Raw genomic sequence first — 21,426 nt, 5'->3', positions numbered from 1 at the left:
AACAAGATACGGTAAAAATGTATATAATTATAATATGTATAATTATACCGTAATGATATTTAAGAAAATACTTAGGTCAACTGTTTTATAGTCCAATCAGTGTAGCTTTTTGGTCATGGTTGCTATATCAACTATAATGACATACGGAAATTTTTGTGAGGTGCAAAATTTAGCGTTTTTCGAGGGCAGACAGCGCGAAAATTAAAACTGGGATTAAACTCCCACGCACTCGTATTTCACATGGAAACCTATTGGTGGGTGTGGTTCCTGGCATTGAAACGCGAATATTAGAACCCCCCACGAACATTTCTGCTATAATTATGGTACATAGTAGAATGCATGAAGTACTATACATTCAATAAGTATATAGTCTGCTCAGATCTGCTATACAATGTGTTCGAGGCTCCCGGTCCTCCCGTGGTCGCGCCATCAAGACCATCCCACCAATGGATTTGACTTATGCTTTTTGTATAATTTTTGTTTTTGTTTTTCTTGTAAGTAATCTTGCTCTTCAGCTTCAAAAAAGTCTAAAACTAGATGGTCTGCTATTCCGCATGCTATGCAAATTGATTGTAAGCATAATTATTATAAATTATATTGTGTGCCGCTTTAAGACCCACTTCCTTGGAAGTTGCAAGCTGAGTATTAAGAATGAGCTAGACTACACAGATCTAATCTACAATGATCACTGGTATTCAAGCAAGAAAAGGGGGTGCACATTTTCGCTATTTGGCTATTTGGATCCAGAGCCCTCAGCAAACATTTTCGTGGGTTCTAATATTCGCGGTTCAATGCCAGGAAACCACACCCACCAATAGCTTTGCATGTGAAATACCAGTGCGCAGGAGTTTATCTCGGTTTTAATTTTCGCGTTACTGCTCTGCCCTTGAAAACGTGAAAATTTCCCGCTATATGGATTACTGTACTTATTCAATTTAAAGCGACCCTCCAAATATGCGACACCCTCGATCTTTCCCAATTTTCTGACCTCTAAAAGTAGCGACTGCGACGTTCACAATTATTTTTTTATGTCGCATCCTAAATAGAGGTCAAACCTCAGCCTCGATTTCTAGGCCGCAAAAAACAATGTAATTTAAGCGGCCTATAATCGAGTAACCTCCAGTTTATAGATGTGACCCTCTAAATATGCGACACCAGGACTTCAACATAATTTTTCAACCTCCAAAAGAAACGACATCTGGCTTTGTAAAAGTGTCGCTTTAAATCGAATAAGTGCGGTACTGTGCAAACACAAGTCTCTACACGGAGTTTGACAAGTCTACTGTTCGCCGTGCAACAGTGAAGGCTTGCTAGTCTATACCGCAACAGATCTAGCTAGATATACTAATTTACGACTCCATAGCATACGCACCTGGCATAATAGCTGTCTGTAGGAAAATCATAGATACTATAAATTACATATAGTATCTATGGGAAAATGGACAATTTTCTTGAGAATTGTTTCTAAAAAGAAAGAAGAAATAAAGGGGATATGTGTACCATACCAAGAGAGAACTAACTCAAATTCTTTCTTGAAAGCTCTCCAAAAACCAGGACTATCTGTGATCGGTGAGATCAAGAGAAAGTCACCCTCTAAAGGAGATATTAACGTCAATCTGAATGCTCTCTCACTTGCCAAGGAATATGAATCTGGAGGTGCAGCAGCTATTTCTGTTCTTACTGATGAAGAAGGATTTGGAGGAACTATTGAAGACCTTGTAACTGTTAAGAAAGGAATAGAAATTCCAGTTCTTCAGGAGGAGTTTATTAGGCCACTGTTAGTTGCATACTTGTTTCAGATGAGAATACTAGCTCGACCCCGATGAGGGAGGGAGTCCTTCATTACCCATTATCCCATTATTTGATGACTTCATATCCACTGACGAAAATACATAATATAAATTACCGTAAACAGGGGCTTAGATTGAGAATGGGAGGGTTGTATAACTTTTGACTGTGTGTGGGGAATGAAAGCTTAGTTTTTGAAGAAGGTTGGTATTTGGTAGGTGACTGATTGCAGTCAATTGAGGGGGAGTGTAGAGCTGCTTCAGTCATAGTAGCTTTGCACAATCCTTTGATGTTCTTCCGTGAGAGCTCGTGTTGCATTTGTATAATGGTGGATTCTAGAGCAATCCTCTCCTGATAGAACACAGCACACTGCTTCTCCAGAACACTAGTGACAGGAAAAAAAGCAAAACTGATATAGAATACATGTACAGTGTACGTACATGAACAAGTAGCCCTTTCATTGCTGTATACAAGTGTAAGAGCAGTTGGCATTTATTAGGTGTACAATGAAGACAGCTATGTAGGCTATTATATGCACATGCACATGTACGTCGCATACATGTTTTTTGTTAAAAGCTGCTTCTTTTCTGTTTCCAGGCAATCCACACAGTGCTGTAGCTCATCAACCTATACAAGTATAAGTAGCAGCATTTCATACGCAATGATTATAAAAATGATGGGGTGGGTGCATAAAAATATGTATGCACCCACATGACCTGATGGTCTATGTACACAAAACAGTAATTATTAGCAAGCAGGTGATAAGCTGTATATACACTAGTACGTGTACATGTACGTACAATGTACTACATACGTACCTGTTGTTCTTGAAGAGTGAAACTCTCAACAGAGCCTTCAAGCATTGCAATTGCTGCAACCTTCCTCTCAAGATCTACATGTACAGTCAATCATGAAATTATTTATTTGCACATAAAACTATACATGTACGTAGCACATTCAAATTCAAAAGCACACACATGTACAGTATGTGATATAATTATTGTACGTACTGTACATGTACTGTACATGTATATTTATCACATCACCATCTTTCTCGTGTTGCAGACAGGCTCTCAAGTCAAAGATGGTGGTCTGGTTCCGGGAGCATTTTGTCAGTAAAACGTCTCTCTCCTCCTTAAGCAGAACTCTTATATGCATGCAGTGAAGTGAAAGTTACCTTCCTATAAATGACAACTTTTCAAGTTACAATAGGAACTTTTAGTAAATGTTAGTATCAGAAGGAACATATAATTATTACGATGTTTCAATATACATGTACATGTCTCTACAAAGGTGGCTACAACTTTAATCTTTAATCAAAGCGGCTCCGCCAAAACTACATAATTATACCAAGGGTGTATGAAGAGAAGAGGGCATGCAACTCACAATGTATACTGTGTATGCGTCGTATTATTGATGAGTCAGCAGGATATGCTATATTTAGACATGATTTAGCCACCGCCCACTAGGGAATAAAGAGTATAAAGTGCACTGCAATACTATTTTTAGACATAACCCCCGCCCATTTGTACATAAACCGCCACCCATTTGTAATAGGATAGATTGTAGTTGCATGCATGCCCTCTTCTCTTCATACGCCCTTGATTATACATTGTACCATTTAATGACACAGTGTGGCATTAAACTCTCAAGCACTCACAGGTCATGTTCCATTTGCTGACAGAGCGACTTGTACTGTGTTAACTCATTCCATACTAGTCGACTGTCTTTATGCTTGAGAGCACTCTCAGAGTGTCTCCGTCTACGTCCAGTTCTACGCACATCTCTAGGACCACTGGGGAGATCTCAATAATTAAAGATACAGATTGTTTGTTGAGTCAGGCCAGTTAATAAATGGCAGCCCAAAATTAGTATATAATGCTTCGTACCATCAACACATTAATCGACAAAATTCACTAATTTTAGTCCCTCAAAAATTACCTTCCCACGGTACATTTTTCCATATGTACATGTACAATGTATGTGTAATGGTTCAGGTGTACACTTGATTTAAACTCACAGCTTATACAGACAGTAAATACACCTACATGTATATCTAACTCCCTCAAGGTGTAAATTTAGCTCATGAGCCTATAGATAGCCTTACAATACGTAAAACTTTACATTAAAAAAAATTATATCATTGTCACGATGTACATGTATGTATAATACTTGCCTTTTGGTTTCATAGGTTTTAATCTGCTCCACGGCCAGGTTGTAGTTTGTCTTTAGCCACTTCATTCGCTCCAAACGTTTATCATGGGAGCAACGAAGGCACTGCAGCTCTTCCGCCTTTACATAGGGAGTGTGTGTGTGGGGGAGGGAAGGAGTTGTCTTCATGAATCAACTTGTGAATCAGATAACACATTTGACACTGTGTAAAAAATAGGAGCAAGGCAAATGCTATTTGGTAGATGTAAATATTTTCCCTTGGTGTGGCCCAAAGCACCGTACGTAGGCAGTCAATCCAACTCTGAATTCTTCCATATACATGTACAGTGTCTGCTTACGTACAATGCATTGTCCATAATTAATGATCTAAACTCAAATGTAAGTACTAGCTAGCTAGCACTCACCTTTACTTTCAATTGAGACTTTGTCTCAAAGAGCTCAACCTCTGTTCTCTCAAGCATCATCACCACTTTGTCATCACGCACCTCTGATTTCCTTTGGCTCTTCTCCTCCTCACAGTGAGTGCTCCTCAGTTTTTGAAGCTCCTTCTGGCTGCAGATGTACACAAGATTCTGTCCGACCAAAATTATACTCACAAAATAATTATTATGTCTGTAGAGCATCGAATAGGGAGTCTAAAATTATACAGTGGTCTAGATACACTCTCTGCAGTGTGTACATGTACACGGCCCGAGGCCACCTCAATAATAATTATGAAGGACAGGATTGTTGCTCCACACTTGGAGGCTCTACCGTACAAACCTGCTAATAACATGGAATACGTTAAGTTGTGTGTATATATCATACATGTAATGTACGTACAATGTGTATGTAAAAACGTATTAGTACCTTAGTTTGAGCTTCTCCTTTTGCTCTCGATTAATATTATTTGTTTTAGAAAGTTCATTTTGCACATGCTTGTATCTGTTTTCATTCACAGACAACTGCACAATAATTATTAAAGCACTGCAAGCCAGTAACTCAAACTCACAGCAGAAGATAAAGTGGCCACCCTCTGCTCTGACTCAGCCAGCTCTGCCTCCACTGCTCTCACTCTCTTGGCCAGCATTGAGTCTTCTCCAGACAGTTTTTCCTCTGTGTTGTGCAAACAATCTGCTGCTGTATAAGGGTCAACTCTCAAAAGTTCAGTCACTCAGTAATCGATAATTATAACGAGCCGAAAAATATCACTATGAGCGGTTTCCTCACAGTAGTGTTGTACATGTACAATACAATAACTATTATAACGATGTACCGTCTTGTTCAGACTTCTCCAGAGTGGAACATTTCTTCCTCAGAGCGACATTTACTGCCATCATCTGTACACAACAATAATCATGGTGAAGGTGACATGTACATTAGTAAATTGTACAAACACATGTATGTATCCCGTTCTACTGTAGTTGTGAATTATGAAGCACATCAAATCACATGACACGGAGTATCAACACCTCTCTATTGGACGCCAGTTGTTGTTGTACAGCTGCCTGCAGACTTTTAACTTCTTCTAGAGCTGAGACATACTTTGACTCAGCCGCTTGTAGTCTGTGGAATAATGGATACGATATGTGACAGGCTCTGGGAAAACAGACCAATTGGAGCAGATATTGGCATTGAGCAATAGCCAGATTTATAGACTACAGTGTATAATCTCATAATTTTTTTTCTTGGATTATAGTTATCTATAGTCTTTCTACTACCTCTCTGCAAAATCTGATGCTCTGAATCCAATTCTTTCCACCAAAGCGCTTTGTCTAAGCAGCCACCATTACCTTACTTTTCCCAATTTAGCAATCTTTGAGTGGGCGTTTCTCAATACTGCTGTTTTACAACTTAGAGTTTCCAACGCGCATAACTCAGGCATGGAACGAGGTATGTGCAAACTAAACACATCAATGCGTAGGCAATTCTTTGCTCTATCATCTGGTATATAGATCGCAAAAATTATAGCTTGCGCCAATTGGTCTGTTTTCCCAGAGCCTGTCACATATATAGTTCGATGGCGTACTAAAAGTATGCAATGTACACATGTACTTACTGCGATGAGACATGAGTTTCCTTCTGAACACTGTCCTCTATACTCTGTTAGAACACCACAGACATCAGTACAGTACATGCATGTATATGTGTCAAGAAGCACCTTTCTCAGAGATGAAATTTCCTCATCCTTTCCTGACATTAACAGAACAATTTCTTTGCCTTCTTGTTCTCGCTTTAACTTTTCTCTGCAAAGAAAACAGTACGTACGTAGCTGCCAGCAAATTTAAGCTTGTCTTCATGGCATGCAGTACTATTTATACAACAACTGACAGAAAGAGATGTCTTTCACGTCCAACGAGGTTGAAATAAAGGTAAAAAAGTGTTGTAATTCATAAAACGTGCAGGCCAATTGGCCATTATAAATTTAAGAAGTCGCCCTTCAAATTTGGTTCGAGGGAGGTTGAAGTCCTTGTGTCGTGTATTTAGAGAGTTGAATCTAATTGAAGGTTGGTCGACGTTAATACTCTACTAGCCTCGATTCCAGGCTGCTTAATATTGTTTCAAATGGCCTAGAATCGAGGCTAGGTGGCTATATTTTAACCACTATTTACGATGGGACATAAAAAAAAAGTGGCAACGCAGTAGTCACTGCATTTAGAGATCAGAAAATTGTCTAGGGTACCTGTTGTTAAATACGGTGAGAGCTAGTATAATAATTATGCTTGTGAGTCATCTCATCAGGAATTACGTGCACGTACCTTGTGGTGACCATATCAACAGCTGCAGTCAGATCAGGAGACTTCTTTTGCAACTGTTTCCATAGCGACCACACGAATTCTTTGTCGGCCTGAATCAAGACAATTCAAATAAAGTGCATGCACGTATCGAATCAAAACGGTAGTACTGAGCAGTATCTTATATAAACTTCCAGAAGTTGGGTGAGAGACTAGACGTAAATGGATTCATTTTAAGATATCAACCGACAAAGCATGTCATGTTAAGCTTCGAAGAGGTCATCTTCATCATGATTAGAGGGATTAGAGGGATATATAATGCTGACACACCCCCAATCAAACAACAGACATGCACACAACACTTTTGGTGAACCTTGCAGTGGGCCAACTCTTCACACAAGCGGTGGTGGTCTAATTTTAGTGCTTGCACATCTTCACAATCCATCCCAACCACTTGTACTGTACGGTTACGGGTATAGTACAGTCTGGTAATATAAGTGTACTCCTTGATCCTAGATTCACTGTTCACATCACTGCCATGCCATAGCTATAGATAGTGCTAGTGGAGGCCATGCCATCCTTGCCTTCTGCATCTATGAAGGGGTGTAGCGTTATTTTGAAGAAGGTGTGTTCTCCCTGCACTGGACATCAACAAAATTAAAAGCCGGTGAAACTGAAATTAACAGAACGCAGAACTAGAACATATCTATGACTAGAACATGACAAGTGTGCATGTGAACATATTGGAGATCGTTGCAATCCTTCTTCTTCTCATAAACCACTCCAATACACTACTATGTAAAGGTCAGTTGTTTCTTTTACTTCTAGCTTCTTAGAATGCAAATTCAATCCCATTATATTAATATATTTATTAAATGAATGATTTTTTTACTAGATGTCAGATGTATGGTACATGGTAGACCTTCTCTAGTTTTGAATTTAATGTGCAAACTAGATCTAGTTGTACCCAGGCCCAAACTAGTTGGGCGGATTTCAACCAACTGCGTAGGGTTGGGCACCACTCCAATCTGGGTTTTGTTCCAGAGGAGGTCGGACATCACTTGAACTTTCACTAATTATAACCTTTTAATGACATTCCAGGCCAAATTGCTTTTCGTTTTTGCTGACTCAGCAGTAGAACATGACTAGATATAGGCGGATCTAGCTAGTATGGCTATTATGTGCTGATAGGGTTAGGTCCAGTAACCATCATAGACACCAAACACAACTAGCTGTCAACAGATTCAGCGACAAAAACCGTGCAGAAATATTGTCTCATAAATCAGTCGCCCTCTATAACATATACTTGTGATTAGGCCGCCCAACTTTTAGAGGGCGGCTAAAATAGAGACTAGCAGAAGTACAGTAGACGCTACTGCTAAGTCAGCAAAAACGAAAAGCAATTTGGCCTGGAATGTGATTAAAAGGTCATAATTAGTGAAAGTTCAAGTGATGTCCGACCTCCTCTGGTTTTGTTCCACTGGTACTTAGCTTTAGGGTGTGGCTAAGCATGAAATGATTAATCCCAAGTGCTAGTGGGCGGTAACCTCAAAGCTCAGTTAGAATGCTGCTACAAGAGTCACTTTTGCATGCCACTAGCTCTAACCATAGATAGAGTAAAGAGGGATTGGAAACGGAAGTGATTCACGTGATGTTTTACAATGAAGTCTACGTAGTGGCTCTGGACCATCCGTGTATCTCCTCATAACTCCCACAAAAGCCCGGGAAACTTATTGTGCAAAGCATACATCTCAGAGCTACCCCCATTACTGAATCACATGCCCCCTGATAGTAGGTATCAATTGGAAACAAAGAAAATATAATCTCGATTGTCGTGAAGTAGCTAGAGGTACACAGAGCGCTTTTTCATGCTTGTGTTCCTATAGTACCTTTGATATAGCTAAGGCTTTGTAACTAAATAGTGTCCTGTGTCCCAAATGGCCTCAAGTATTAGAGAAAGTTGATGTTTAGCAGCAGAACTGCTCGTGGACTTTTTACAGAGAACAAAACAATTCTCATGAATTATTCATGTTTAGCCCTCGTGTTAAGATACACGGATGGTATTTCGAGCGTACTTCCGTTTCCAATCTCTCTTTACTCTATCTATGCTCTAACTGACCTGGTGTGTTCCTGGATCAAGCTGGCTTGTCTACTATTGTTGCATTTTGATTTGACTAAAGAGAATTACTAGTTACTGACTCGTTCATTAATGAGCCACGCCTTCAGCACTTGAACTCTGCAATCTGATTGGGCTGCAACATTTCTGCAGTGGAACAAAACCCAGATTGGAGTGGTGCCCAACCCCACGCAGTTGGTTGGACTCCGCCCAACTAGGCCCAAACCACTTGCAACGCTGGCTCTTGTAAAGTCACGAACAATTTAGCATGCGTAACCAGCAAATGATTCATGGCGTTAGACTTTCATAAAGGCATGCCCTAATTAATGCAGGGTGTTCAAGTATTTGTTAACACCCTTCGCTTCATTTTCTAGAAACGCCCTTAGTTATACAATTTAATGCAGTTTTTGCAGTTTTATCTGCGGCCGTTATTCGAAAACAAGCCACTTGCAATTAATTACCGTATACATATGTAGCTGGTTATTTTCAAGGTTTTCGAGGATTGACCCAGAAACACAATGTACCTCAAAAATCGGTATACATCGGTATTACTGTAGGGGTGTGGTCATTTGAACCGGCTATCCTCGAAAACATTTTGTTTGGGCAATTCGCGAAAATTTAGTGCCTTGAAGATAACTCGCTATACGGTACTTGTCCGGACGTGATCGCTATGAATAGCACAGCTTCACTGCTCGAGTTCCAGTGCACTAATAGTACATAATAGTTCAATAATAGTGCTATTAATCACTCGTATTTAGATTTGATGGCTGCATGTACTATATAATTATGACTGTTGAGTGCAGCTATGAAATACAGAAGCCAAAAACCGAGAACTGTCAATTATGATCCTCAGGATTGGGACTCTACACTAGGCTAGCTGTAGCACATACATTGTAAGTGCAAGCTCGGACTAAACTCCTTTTTTGGGATATGCCTGTTAGGTAAAACAGAAAAACACTAAAAAAGAAATACCGTATCTACAGGTGTTTTGCATATTTAGTCACTGTAATAATACATATCCAGTGGCGTAGACAGAGGGGGGCTGACGGGGCTAGAGCCCCCCCCCCTTTTGTGCTCCATCAACTCCAACTCAGCTTGAATCTCCGTAATCTGTCAATCTATTCTGCACTGCACTGCACTGCATGCATAGTTACTAGAATTCAATGGCTTTAAAATGTGGGCAGGGCCATGTAATGCGCATGCTGACTGTTGAGGAAAGGTGATGACCTTTTTTTAGGTAAAATGTCATGTTATTCAGCACCTGCTCAACCGATTTGAGCCCTGCCCTTCCCAAAATCCTGGCTACGCCACTGATATCTACACCATTATCACACTAGCTGTTTGAAAGTACCACAGAGACTAACAGCACCAGTAACTTTTAAGAATGTTACATTTCCCTTTTAGTGTGAGGTCCGCCGGTTCACACTAAAAGAGAAGAGAGTAGCTTTACAGTTTTGTTACTGTACATCTCTGTAGTACTTTCAAACAATGTAATGGTGATTATAGACTGATTCAATAAAGTACAGTATCTGAGCAGTAATGCAAGATTTAGCTACTGTATTACTAGAATGTGAAAAACCTTTGCAAATGAGCCAAATCAGCAGAAAAGTTGACCCTTTGCGATCTAACTATTGTATTCTGGCAAGGATCGTGTGTATTTAATATGTTTTGCGGATTTTATTGTTGTGAATTGATCAACCCTCGCAAAGTTTGCATATGGTAATCTGCTCCTGGTGATACACCGGGATAGTACATATAAGTTATCAACCCGAGGCGCGTGGTCACTACGAGAGTAGTCGTTGTGTTTGTTCGTTAATCCGAGGCCATGTCCCGGCCAGCGGGTTATAGTAGTCGTCTGGTCTGTCTGTCTGTCTGTTTATAATTTCTGAGCCTGCTCACATGGATGCCACAGCGCTGCGTTTACAGCATGGATAGCTTTCACACAACAAGTTCAATAGTGGCAGACTTTGAATTAAAGCTTCGTTGTCAAATAAAATTGAACTTGCACGTTGTCTGCATAGCTAGCTACACGCGGCCTTTATTCGGGGCAATTATCACAATTATGGTTTTGTTTTGGAAAGCTTTTTTTGCTGACTCTAGGACTCCAGGAGCCATACATGATACTTCTAAGACTCCAGACTTCTTTGCTGTGATCCTAGTCCACAGTGCATGTCTCATGTACCTCCAAAACTCTGTTCTCAAAATAATGTTCATGTTCTCAAATGCTTTGGCATGCCTCCAGTGTTTATTGGTCCTGAGTTGCTGTGCTAGACAGCTCAGTCATATACACTGCATTTATTATTTATTGTGTATTGTATATCACTCTTTATTACAAGACCCACAAAAACATATGTAACGTGAAAAATTGCTAGGATTGGCCAGAGGAAACACCAAAAGCGTAGAAACAAGAAAGCGGGTGAGAGCATAACTCCAATTTGTTCCCGAGCCTATCATACAAAAGAATAGCTCTAGAAACTAGCTGTGCAGTCAGTTTTCAGATGTGATCCTTCCCTGGTGAGATATAAACATAGGAGAAAATATGTGGAAAATGCATGCTAAAAGCTACAGCAGTAGATCTAGTGCCAATCCTATTGGCTTTAACAATAATTATCATGTCACCAGCCAAAGTTTGCACCTCTAGTTTGTTTGAGTCTGCTTTGGATATCATAGCACTGCGTTTACAGTATGAATATATAGCCTTCACATAATAATTAAGTTATTATGCCTCGAGGCGTAGCCGCACAAGGGATACGGTAAAGCTGACTGTGTGTAGACTCGCAAGCCGTCACTGTTGCAAGCGAACAGTAGACTGGTCAAACTCCGTGTAGAGACTCGTGTAAGGTTTGCCACGATATTTGTGGCAACTAACCGCATGCGGTTACCGCAAGATCGTTGATAGTGACGTATCACTAGAAAACTCTACGTAGCACAGCAGTATAGTGACGTCACGAAAACCGCAGCCACTTAGAATCTTATCTGATATGCTGACTGTGCAACATGAGTCTCTACACGGAGTTTGACCAGTCTACTGTTCGCCTGCAACAGTGACGGCTTGCGAGTCTAGACTGTGTGTGTGTGTGTCTGTGTGTGTATTCCAGCAACTGCTCAACGGTTGCAATGCGACGAAAACTAACAGCTTCTATAGGCTTCTAGCCACGTTCTCTTGGATTTTGATTCGTGGATTAGCAAACTAAAGCTTCTTTCTCGAGTTATGGCTAGTTTGACTCACATTGAAGGCTGTTGCAGTCTCTTCAGAATCTTTCATAGCATCATCTGTCTGCATAAACTTTCTATTCAACATATGAGTTAGCCTTGCACTAAAGCGCTAGCTTTTTGTTAGCTACAATACTCAGAAAATATCTGTTAAAACAGCTAGCTAGCTAGCAGTAGCCATTATTTTTGATCTCTTTGGACATACCCTTTAATTATTCCTGTGGATGTAATGCGCATGCGCGCTCATTCCCCATGTGAGAAATAATATCCAAGATCCAGATCTAGATCCTGGCAGAATCATCTTTGTCTTGAGGGCCTGGTAAGTCACAAAACACTATCATATAACAATATAGATAACAATATGCATGTACACAGATCTTTTCTTCTTAGATATTATATACACTGAACTGGATAATTTTCTTCTTTCTTGAGGTCCTGGTAAGCCACATAATACAATAAATAATAACAACAATAGATGCATATAAATAAGTCTTTTCTTCTCAGTGACTTTATATAGATAAGCTACCTTTAATATAAAATTCATTATAGAAACTAATATAACACTATAATACTTTTGAGCGAAAGCAAAAACATGGCGAGAGGCATTAGCACAGCGCCAGCTTGAACACTAGTTAGTTTAGTAGTGATAGATTTTGATGTTAAAGCTTTGTAAAACTAAGAAACTTGCATGAACTTGCACGTTGGATGGTAGATGGGCGTTGCTAGCTACACGCAGCCTTTATTTGAGGCACGTATTTACAGCTGAAGTCATCCTACTAAGGAATAATCAGAGGAACAATGATGGATAAGGTTACTAAGTCCTAACTCTTTTATTGCTTGTTACTTGCTGCTTAGCCAGCTTTCATGCGTACATTTATTGTAGATTGTCAACAGCCGAGGGTTATAGCACTAATCAGTGCTCTATAGTTATGTGTGGTACCCACCAGCAAATTGGATCTTGTTATAATATGCCATGTATGCCCATTATTAAACTTCATTTCCGTTATTTCTTTTTTAGTGTCTTTCTCTTTTTAATGGTGGCCTAACATGCGCCTCTCTGAAGTGTTATTTGTTAGCCTTGTTATCACATTACTACGGTACATTAGTGATGTACGTCATTCTACTACCAGCACATAGATACCTTATGGCCATAAATTGGATCTAAAAAATATAGAAGTTGTAGGTCCAAGCCTCATATATTTTGAGGGTTGCATCTATTTGGAGGCCAGGCCGCTTAAAGGTATGTATTTTCAAGCCTCTATTCTACAGGGTGGCTACGTTTTTACCTCAGTTTAGGATGCAACTATTTGAGACCGTGTAGTGCCCATACTAGTGGACTAGACGGTGCTGCATTTTGGTGGTGTACGTACCGGTATATTACATCTCAACACTGTACTACTGATGTTATTTTTGTAGAAAAAGCTACCCCATCAGTAGGGGACTTGTGCCTGGAGCAGAATAAAACTTTACAAGGGGACGTGCCTCTATTGCTGGTGTACTACACAGACAGCCTTGATCAGCCACCTAAATGGGGAACCATATGTGATGATCAGGTTGATGGAACAGCTCTTACCACCATGTGCCAACAACTTGGATATGATGATACGAAATATCGGTAATATTATTATGTTGTAATGAGAATTAAACTTTCAAACTTATAGCTTGATAGTGGGGGGAGGTATACACTTGTACGTATGGCTGTTTAATAATGTGAAGTGTTTTCAATTAAATTGTCACTTGTTTGTGCGGCAAATTATACATATTTTCCTATGCACTTTAGGTATATCTGGGGGTATAATGATGTTGATCCCTGGTTCTCTGAGGTGACTTGTGGCAGCCAAACAACTCAAAATATTCTGAGATGCCCCTTCATCCGAGCAAATAATCCCAACTGTTCTAAAATCTACTTACACTGGTAATAATTACACTGTGGTAATGATTGTTTCTTCATTGCACCAGGAGTGTATGAAGAGGAGTATCCAACTGTAGCAGTTGTAGTGTAAACCAAATTCCGGTATGAGTATGTCATACCACGCCAGTGTAGTGGTTAAAATGATATCAGCATACACGCACATGGTCTGTTGTGGTTTGTACCTCCAGCCAACATTTAATTTTATTCATGGCTAACAGTTTACACAACTACAAGTGTTAGTGACGGAATCAGTCTGGGATGTAGAATGGAATGTGCGTGTGAGTCGCATACTCCTCTTCATACACTCCTGATTGCACATAATATTATTATGTCAATTATTGAGTGAAAGAGCTCTAGGTCAACGTTAGTAAGGGTTGAGGAACACTATTACCTACATGTATACTGCATGTATAGTGGGTTATTTTCGAGGCACAAAATGTTTGAGGTTTTCGCGGATTTACCTCAAATCTAGTGCCTTCAAAATTTGGGAATTCCTTTTTACTTTTCGGTATTGAAAGACCTCTATCCTCAAAAATAAAATCTTTAGTTTGAGCTATCCGCGAAAATTTAGTGCCTCAAACTAAAGAAAGAAGAAAATTGATTCTTCTAGGATCTGTAGTTCAGTGTATAGAGATCAATTTCACAAATGGCTACTGCTAGCTAGCTGTTTTAACAGATATTTTCTGAGTATTGTAGCTAACAAAAAGCTAGCGCTTTAGTGCAAGGCTAACTCATATGTTGAATAGAAAGTTTGTGCGGACAGATGATGCTATGAAAGATTCTGAAGAGACTGCAACAGCCTTCAATGTGAGTCAAACTAGCCATAACTCGAGAAGGAAGCTTTAGTTTGCTAATCCACGAATCAAAATCCAAGAGAACGTGGCTAGAAGCCTATAGAAGCTGTTAGTTTTCGTCGCATTGCAACCGTTGAGCAGTTACTGCTGGAATACACACACACACAGTCAGTTTTACCGCAGAGGAGGTCGGACATCACTTGAAATTTCACTAATTATTATGACCTTTTAATGACATTCCAGGCCAAATTGCTTTGCTGACTCAGCAGTAACTGCTACTGCACTTCAGCTAGTTTCATATTTTAGCCGCCCTCTAAAAGTTGGGCGGCCTAATCACGAGTCTATGTTATATAGAGGGCGACTAATTTATGAGATAATGTTTTTGCACGCTTTCTGTCGCTGAATCTGTTGACAAATAGTTGTGTTTGGTGTCTGTGATGGTTACTGGACCGCCATTCTAGCTAGATCCAGTCGTGTTCTATTGCTGAGTCAGCAAAAACGAAAAGCAATTTGGCCTGGAATGTCATTAAAAGGTCATAATTAGTGAAAGTTCAAGTGATGTCCGACCTCCTCTGGCTTTATCGTATCCCTCGTGCGGCTACGCCTCGAGGCATAATAGTAATATACACAGGCCACTATTCGGGTCCTAGCCTTTACTAGCTCCTACATGTAACGTGTAGCATATTGTATGTGAATCTCTTCTGTATGGCTTTGTGAACTTCAAAGATTGGAATGTACGTGTATTACGGCTTGCCTATTCACAAATAATTATTGTGGGGAGGTGATAAAGTTATATCTGTGCCTGCATGCTTACTGTACGTGTACATTCATGCACATGTTAGGATCTGATGAAAGCTGGAACAAGGTGCCAAATGAAGGTTACATTGGACAAGTGCTGCTACTACATCCCAAGAATACTGCTCCAGGTATAAAGGGTTATGTAGTTATCCAAGCTAGGACTCCTCCCATTAACAACTTAATTGCCTCTTTTATGTCTGTCAAAAACCCAATGGCATATTCAACTAGCCTCGATTCCAGGTCGCTCTCAATTGACAAAGACGAGAGGGGCTGGGATCGAGGCTAATATTCAACCAGACTCTTCTTAGGGAACTGTTACAGTATCATACTTGAAAGGCCTGCAATAGTAAAATAATGACATATGGTTTTAACAACTTCACAGGACAGTTTTTCTCAATGTAGGTCATCAAGTTTCGTTTGGACTGGTGCTCATTTACATGTACCGTAATGGCTATAGTTCGTGGGGTATTATTACTCAGGACCCAACACAACCATTCACACTCAATGCTGCTAACTCAGTATGCAGGCAGATGGGGTACACTGAAGCTGACCATATCACCACTGCAAAGAATTCAAACTCTCACTATGATCCGTAAGTTGTCTGTTTGTGTTTAGTAGTATAGTACATGCATGAAGTGGTGTATAGTATAGTGTAACCATAGATAGAGTAGAGAGGGATTGGAAACGGAAGTGATTCACGTGATGTTTTACAATGAAGTCTACGTAGTGGCTCTGTACGTGACCATCCGTGTATCTCTTTATAACTCCCGCAAAAGCCCGGGAAACTTATTGTGTCCAATGCATACATCTCAGAGCTACCCCCATTACTGAATCACATGCCCCCTGATATAATATACAGTACTTTTCAAGTCGGTTGAAGTTGAATGTTGAAGTGAGTACTCACACCACTAAACCACAAAGCTGATACAACTGTAGGTGGCTGTCACAGCCTGTCAGTGTGATGATGCCCATGCATGATAATAATGTGTGGGTGTTCATCTAGATGCATATTCAAATGACTTGAGGTGCAGAGTGTTGCTACACTACTTAAGCAAACCAAGTAAGAGAATTAATGTACATTGGCAAAAGTACTGTAAAAGAATAGAGCATTTGTTCGGGAGAAGTGGAGATGTCGAGCCAAAGTAGCAAATTAAAGGCATGGTCCTCATCCTATGTTGAATCCGTAACAGTGCTACAGATACTCTTTGAAAATCTAAGCACTTACTTAGGAGAAGTTCAAGCAAAGATACACATACATTTGTACATAATTATGAAGCTTGTGGGTATCTGAAGATCATAATCATGATCAGCTTTGTTTTGTGGTTTAGTGGTGTGAGTACTCACTTCAACATTCAACTTTGAATGATTCAACCTACTTGAAAAGTACTGTAGTAGGTATCAATTGGAAACGAAGAAAATATAATCTCGATTGTCGTGAAGTAGCTAGAGGTACACAGAGCGTTTTTCATGCTTGTGTTCCTATAGAACCTATGATATAGCTAAGGCTGTGTAACTAAATAGAGTCCTGTGTCCCAAATGGCCTCGAGTATGAGATGAAAGTTGATGTTTAGCAGCAGAACTGCTCATGAACTTCTTACAGAGAGCAAAACAATTCTCATGAATTATTCATGTTAGCCCTCGTGTTAAAAAGTAAGCCTCGATTAAACCGCGGAGATACACGGATGGCAGTACTTCGAGGGTACTTCCGTTTCCAATCCCTCTCTATACTCTATCTATGGTGTAACTTAATTGGAGTAAGCAATGATCCACCTGTACAGTGCATGTTTAAATCTTCGATGTGTAGCCCAAGTTTTGGAGGAGCTAGCTGTTGTTGCTTAACTCCAATTAACACAGGACCAAACTATAATTACTTTCTGAAACATTAGTTACTAGTGATTTCCCCTCCCGTCTCTACTTATATGTATGCATGCACGTACATCTTGCACACACGTACACAGCACAAGTCTCCAACACAACGCTTGGCTTCGCAGCATCCACACGAGCGATTGTATGGTTACTTCTGAGCCTTGTTTCAGCTGTTGTTTCAGCTGGCCTACTACTCCCTTGTGTAGCGTAGATACTTGTTTGTTTGAGGACGGTATCGTTTTGAAATGCTGTAAGTTAGTTATCTTAATAGCCTCAATCAAAGTCATTGTTCGGGATTTGTTTTTCTGTGTTTCTGCCACAAAATTACTTTGCAAAATGGATTCAGCAAACCACAAGTACATGTAGACTACATGTTCCTATAGCTAACTTGGAGTAATTAATTAGGCTATATATACCCTGTGAAGCATCTGATCACTTGTATTTGGTGTTTGTTTATATTTCACTCATGCATGTATTTATATATCGTGATTGTTACAGTGCATGTACTTCAAGTGATTATTATGAAGGGTATTATTTTTTCATACTACCCGGTAATTCTGTATCATTGTTACCGTATAGCGGGTTATTTTCGTAGATTTCGTTGAAGAGCATATATCATACAAACACACTTCTACCGCAATAGATTCAACACAGTGATTCTGAGCTGTACGAAAATTAATAATACGATGGGTCGTTCGTACAAAAATGTTCACCAACGAAAACTACCCGCTATACGGTACCATTAATTTTACATTATTGCATTGCTCTGATACATGTACTACAGTGTTTGATAAAAGCAAAGAGGACTCGCCTATTTATTCGGAAGGAAACGAAGAGTTGTGTCAGATCACAGGTTATAGGCAACCTATCTGTACAGGTGAGCAATAGTGGACTGACAGAGATCCATATTGTCATTTTTTCCCTGTTCAAAATCATGTAATTATTATGCCTCGGTGCCCATGCGCAAGCGATGTATATGGTTGTGTACGTCTGTCTGTGTAGACTGCTACAGCTGCTCAAGGATCAATAAAGTACAAGTAAGAGTTTTTATAAGCTTTTAGTCATGGATTAATTTACAAAATTAAGGTTACGGTCAACCGTTTGCTCATTAATTATTCATGAGCTAGATCTAGTGATCTTTTCCAGCTAGAATGAGCTGGAAGTCCAGCTGAAACGCAGTAGTCATTTCATGGCTCGAATAGACATTTTTACTATAAAGCTTAGGTACAGTCTACTGTAGCTTCACTATATGCAGGGCGTGTAGAAGAGATATTTTGAAAAAAGGCTACTGAAAGCTCACAAGAGGCTGTTTTCCTTGGCTCTGGCTGCCATTTTAAGTGGAGTTAGTCTACATATTATTATTTTGTGAGAGTTTGTTGGCCTGGAAAGAAAAAAACGCTTCTACACGCCCTCCAGAATGGTAAGAAGCATCATATAAGACCAAGAACACAGAGCTAGAAATGTTTTTGGAAGCTTAAAATGACTACTAGTTTTGTGTTGTTTCTAGTAACTTGATGATCGCTCAGAGCTTCCACTGAAAGATGTTTGAAGATTGATACTTGTCATACAGATTGATACAACGATATATTTATCATGTATGTGCTTCAAACTTCTCTCATGGCATTTATAGTTTCACAAAAATCATTATAAGAAAATCATGAATATTCATGAGCAAACTGTTTACCGTAACCTTAATAATGCTTGGTTCTCGAGTTTAATATGCCTAGTTACTTGGAATGCCATTGCAGCTTGCAGCTTTTTCAGAAAAGTGCGTAGAAAAACTTGTCCATGGAGTGTTGCTACTCTACTTAGTGTTAGCTGTACACTAGAACGCTAATTAACTATTGGTAGCTGCAAGAGTGAGAAGAGAGCTACAATGCTTTAACTGCTAATGCTCTAGCTGCTGATGCAGCAGCCATTAATTTTAGACTTGGACTTTCTGGTATTTTAACAACAATCATATCGATCATATCCTACTTTTTGAGTTTCCTGCAATTAATGAAAAATGTTCATCATGATTATTGTGTGTTATGTGTAAGCTATAATTATAGCTAGTAGCTTCTTATGTTATGTAGCTTTGACACCTCCACCGAGGTATCAGCACCCGTGGTGTTTTCATTCCATATATACAGTAGCTATAACTCGAGGCATAATTATCATGATAATTATACACATGCAGTCATAATTGTGATTATTGGACTCTTTATAATAATAATAATAATGATATTATCCTATGGATACTAATGCAGGCACTCGTGCAGTTACTGGCACAGACTCGTGATAATCATCAGTATCCATGGGATAATGCATTTATTGCTTAGCAACCAAAATGCATTGAATCTGCACATGCGCTGCATGCGGTTGCTTTGTCAACCAGAAGGATGTGTAGCAACAAAATTGAGTTCTCCCAGTTGAAGACGAGTTTAAGAGAAAGAAAACGGCTAAAAGACAAAGAAATAAGACTCTAGAACACCAGGAGAGCTTGCAGAAGGCTACTAAAAGATTTTGTAGAGAACAGACAAGAAAAAAGACAAGAAAAACGTTGACAACCAGCAACCCGTTTTGAAAATGGATAGTTCTGAAGGATAAACAACATGTGCTTGCTTTCTATCATGCTCCAGTGTATCAGAAGAGGAAACATGGACCGCTATAGCAAAAGAAAAGTGACAACCGTTTTGAAGAAAAAACGACTTACAAAAGCCTGAACAGGCTTAAATGCATGGTGGTGCAGTACACTTCTACATGTGCAATATTCCGCTCAAAGCACTCATTCCCTAGCCTCTACACAGGCTCTCCTTTTTCTTTTCTCTGTTCCTGGCCTTATCACAATCATTCAATAAGATAAAATACTGTATTAATCGTTCAATGAGATAAAATACGGTATTAATTGGAGGAATAAAGAAAGAAATAGACGTAGAGTTAGGAAAAAGGAGAGCCTGTATCGGGAAGTCGTGCAAAGGTACATGTAGAAGGGTAAAAATGAGCGTGGGCATGCAGTGCTGGAGATGTTGGACTGCCCACGTAGAGATCTATGACTAATAAAACCATAGATTAGAGGTGATCTATGATAAAACTTTGCTAGCAGCAAGCTGGACATGGACTTGGAACTGGAAGTTTGCCAGCACTAGCTAGCTATACCTTAGGCTTAGCTAGATCTACTAGACTACTAGTCTAGATTGTGTGTTTAGACAATCACCACCTTATGTTTCTTGTGTCTTTCTAAATGCTAGATCTAGTCATTATATCATCTAGTAAGAAGCCACTAGATCTGGCCACGCTGGTTCCCTGATCTGACTTGCAGCACAGCTAGTCTCGAATACCAGCCGGTTCTCATTGTAAGTGTGGGCGGGAGAGAACCGTCTGGTGACTCTGGGCAGAACGTTCTGTCAGTCAGGAATGTAATCATCCTGGTATTCGAGACTAGCTTGGTGGTTGTCTCAGTACAGTCTGAATGCGTGGGAGAATACCTTACGTCACGATTGTGGGCTACATATCGCCCACGTTCATAAAAATCCTTGTGGATCACGCGATTTCCCAAACCAGGCCTTACTTTTCTTAATTGTACGCACATTTCTTTCTTTGCTGCCTCATTTTGTCTTCTACCTCGATTTATATGGATGAACAATGACAACAGCAAGAAAAAGTAAGGCCTGGGAACGAGGCTACTCATTCCCAACACTGATGCCTGTTGTTAAATATGACTGCTAAACTGAACACTGACAACCTCATGACCCTCAGCCTCACTGCAAAAGAGCATCAGAGAGCATCAGAACACATGAAAAGAGACTGATAAACATTGCATTGCATGATCACAAGTGTGTAAATTATTGTTTTTCTTGTTCTCTCACTGCTGAAAACGTTTCATATTCTAATTAAGAATCACTTCCTAGTGAATAACAAGTGTGCAATTATACTTCCGGATGCATGTGCGATATGGAAAAATATCTGCACACTTGATGATGAGTCGCTTCCTGTGCAATTTGAATGTAAAATGCTGATGTCAGCACTTATTAAAAAGCAATAATACGTATAAGTATAACCATAACTCTGTCT

At 39.7% G+C, this 21,426-nt stretch overlaps 3 protein-coding genes across 11 annotated transcripts in view; 1 reads left to right on the top strand and 2 right to left on the bottom strand.

Annotated features, from left to right (window-relative positions):
• Positions 1–21,426, bottom strand: part of LOC135348086 (MORN repeat-containing protein 2-like) — a 58,983-nt gene that overhangs the window by 2,713 nt on the left and 34,844 nt on the right. The gene's annotated exons all lie outside the window — the stretch shown is intronic.
• The window catches only part of LOC135348078 (uncharacterized), a 33,584-nt gene that overhangs the window by 9,922 nt on the left and 2,236 nt on the right, over positions 1–21,426 (top strand). For 5 of the 6 annotated variants that reach the window (XR_010398649.1, XM_064546238.1, XM_064546239.1 and 2 more), the window contains 4 exons: positions 15,552–15,635; positions 15,910–16,099; positions 17,466–17,623; positions 18,158–18,250. Coding sequence is in view for 5 of the 6 variants with exons in the window: in XM_064546238.1 (XP_064402308.1) it covers positions 15,552–15,635; positions 15,910–16,099; positions 17,466–17,623; positions 18,158–18,250 (525 nt within the window). In the remaining variant the exon portion in view is untranslated. Of the gene's footprint in view, positions 1–15,551; positions 15,636–15,909; positions 16,100–17,465; positions 17,624–18,157; positions 18,251–19,622 lie in introns of all 6 variants that reach the window. The other variant, XM_064546244.1, reaches the window with a different exon arrangement.
• Positions 2–7,470, bottom strand: LOC135348070 (centlein-like). Of its 3 annotated transcripts, none has more exons than XM_064546220.1 (15): positions 7,048–7,469; positions 6,699–6,787; positions 6,101–6,185; positions 5,999–6,042; positions 5,412–5,505; positions 5,216–5,279; positions 4,952–5,079; positions 4,810–4,904; positions 4,365–4,512; positions 3,965–4,080; positions 3,449–3,583; positions 2,835–2,935; positions 2,607–2,680; positions 2,348–2,415; positions 2–2,173 (listed from the first exon to the last, which is right to left on the bottom strand). In XM_064546220.1, exons 1-15 carry the CDS (start codon positions 7,117–7,119, stop codon positions 1,903–1,905), a joined length of 1,584 nt encoding a protein of 527 aa, XP_064402290.1. In that variant the 5' UTR covers positions 7,120–7,469; the 3' UTR covers positions 2–1,902. The 3 variants fall into 3 exon arrangements, 2 of the variants coding, with proteins under 2 accessions (XP_064402290.1, XP_064402291.1); XM_064546221.1 differs by having other exon boundaries at positions 4,952–5,076; XR_010398647.1 differs by lacking the exons at positions 2–2,173; positions 2,348–2,415 and having other exon boundaries at positions 2,835–2,969; positions 7,048–7,470.

Source organism: Halichondria panicea, chromosome 14 (genome assembly GCF_963675165.1).
Source record: "Halichondria panicea chromosome 14, odHalPani1.1, whole genome shotgun sequence".
In the NCBI taxonomy this organism is placed as follows: Eukaryota; Metazoa; Porifera; class Demospongiae; order Suberitida; family Halichondriidae; genus Halichondria; species Halichondria panicea.
Note: the sequence above shows the minus strand (reverse complement) of the source record. Positions and strands in the feature narration are given on the sequence as shown.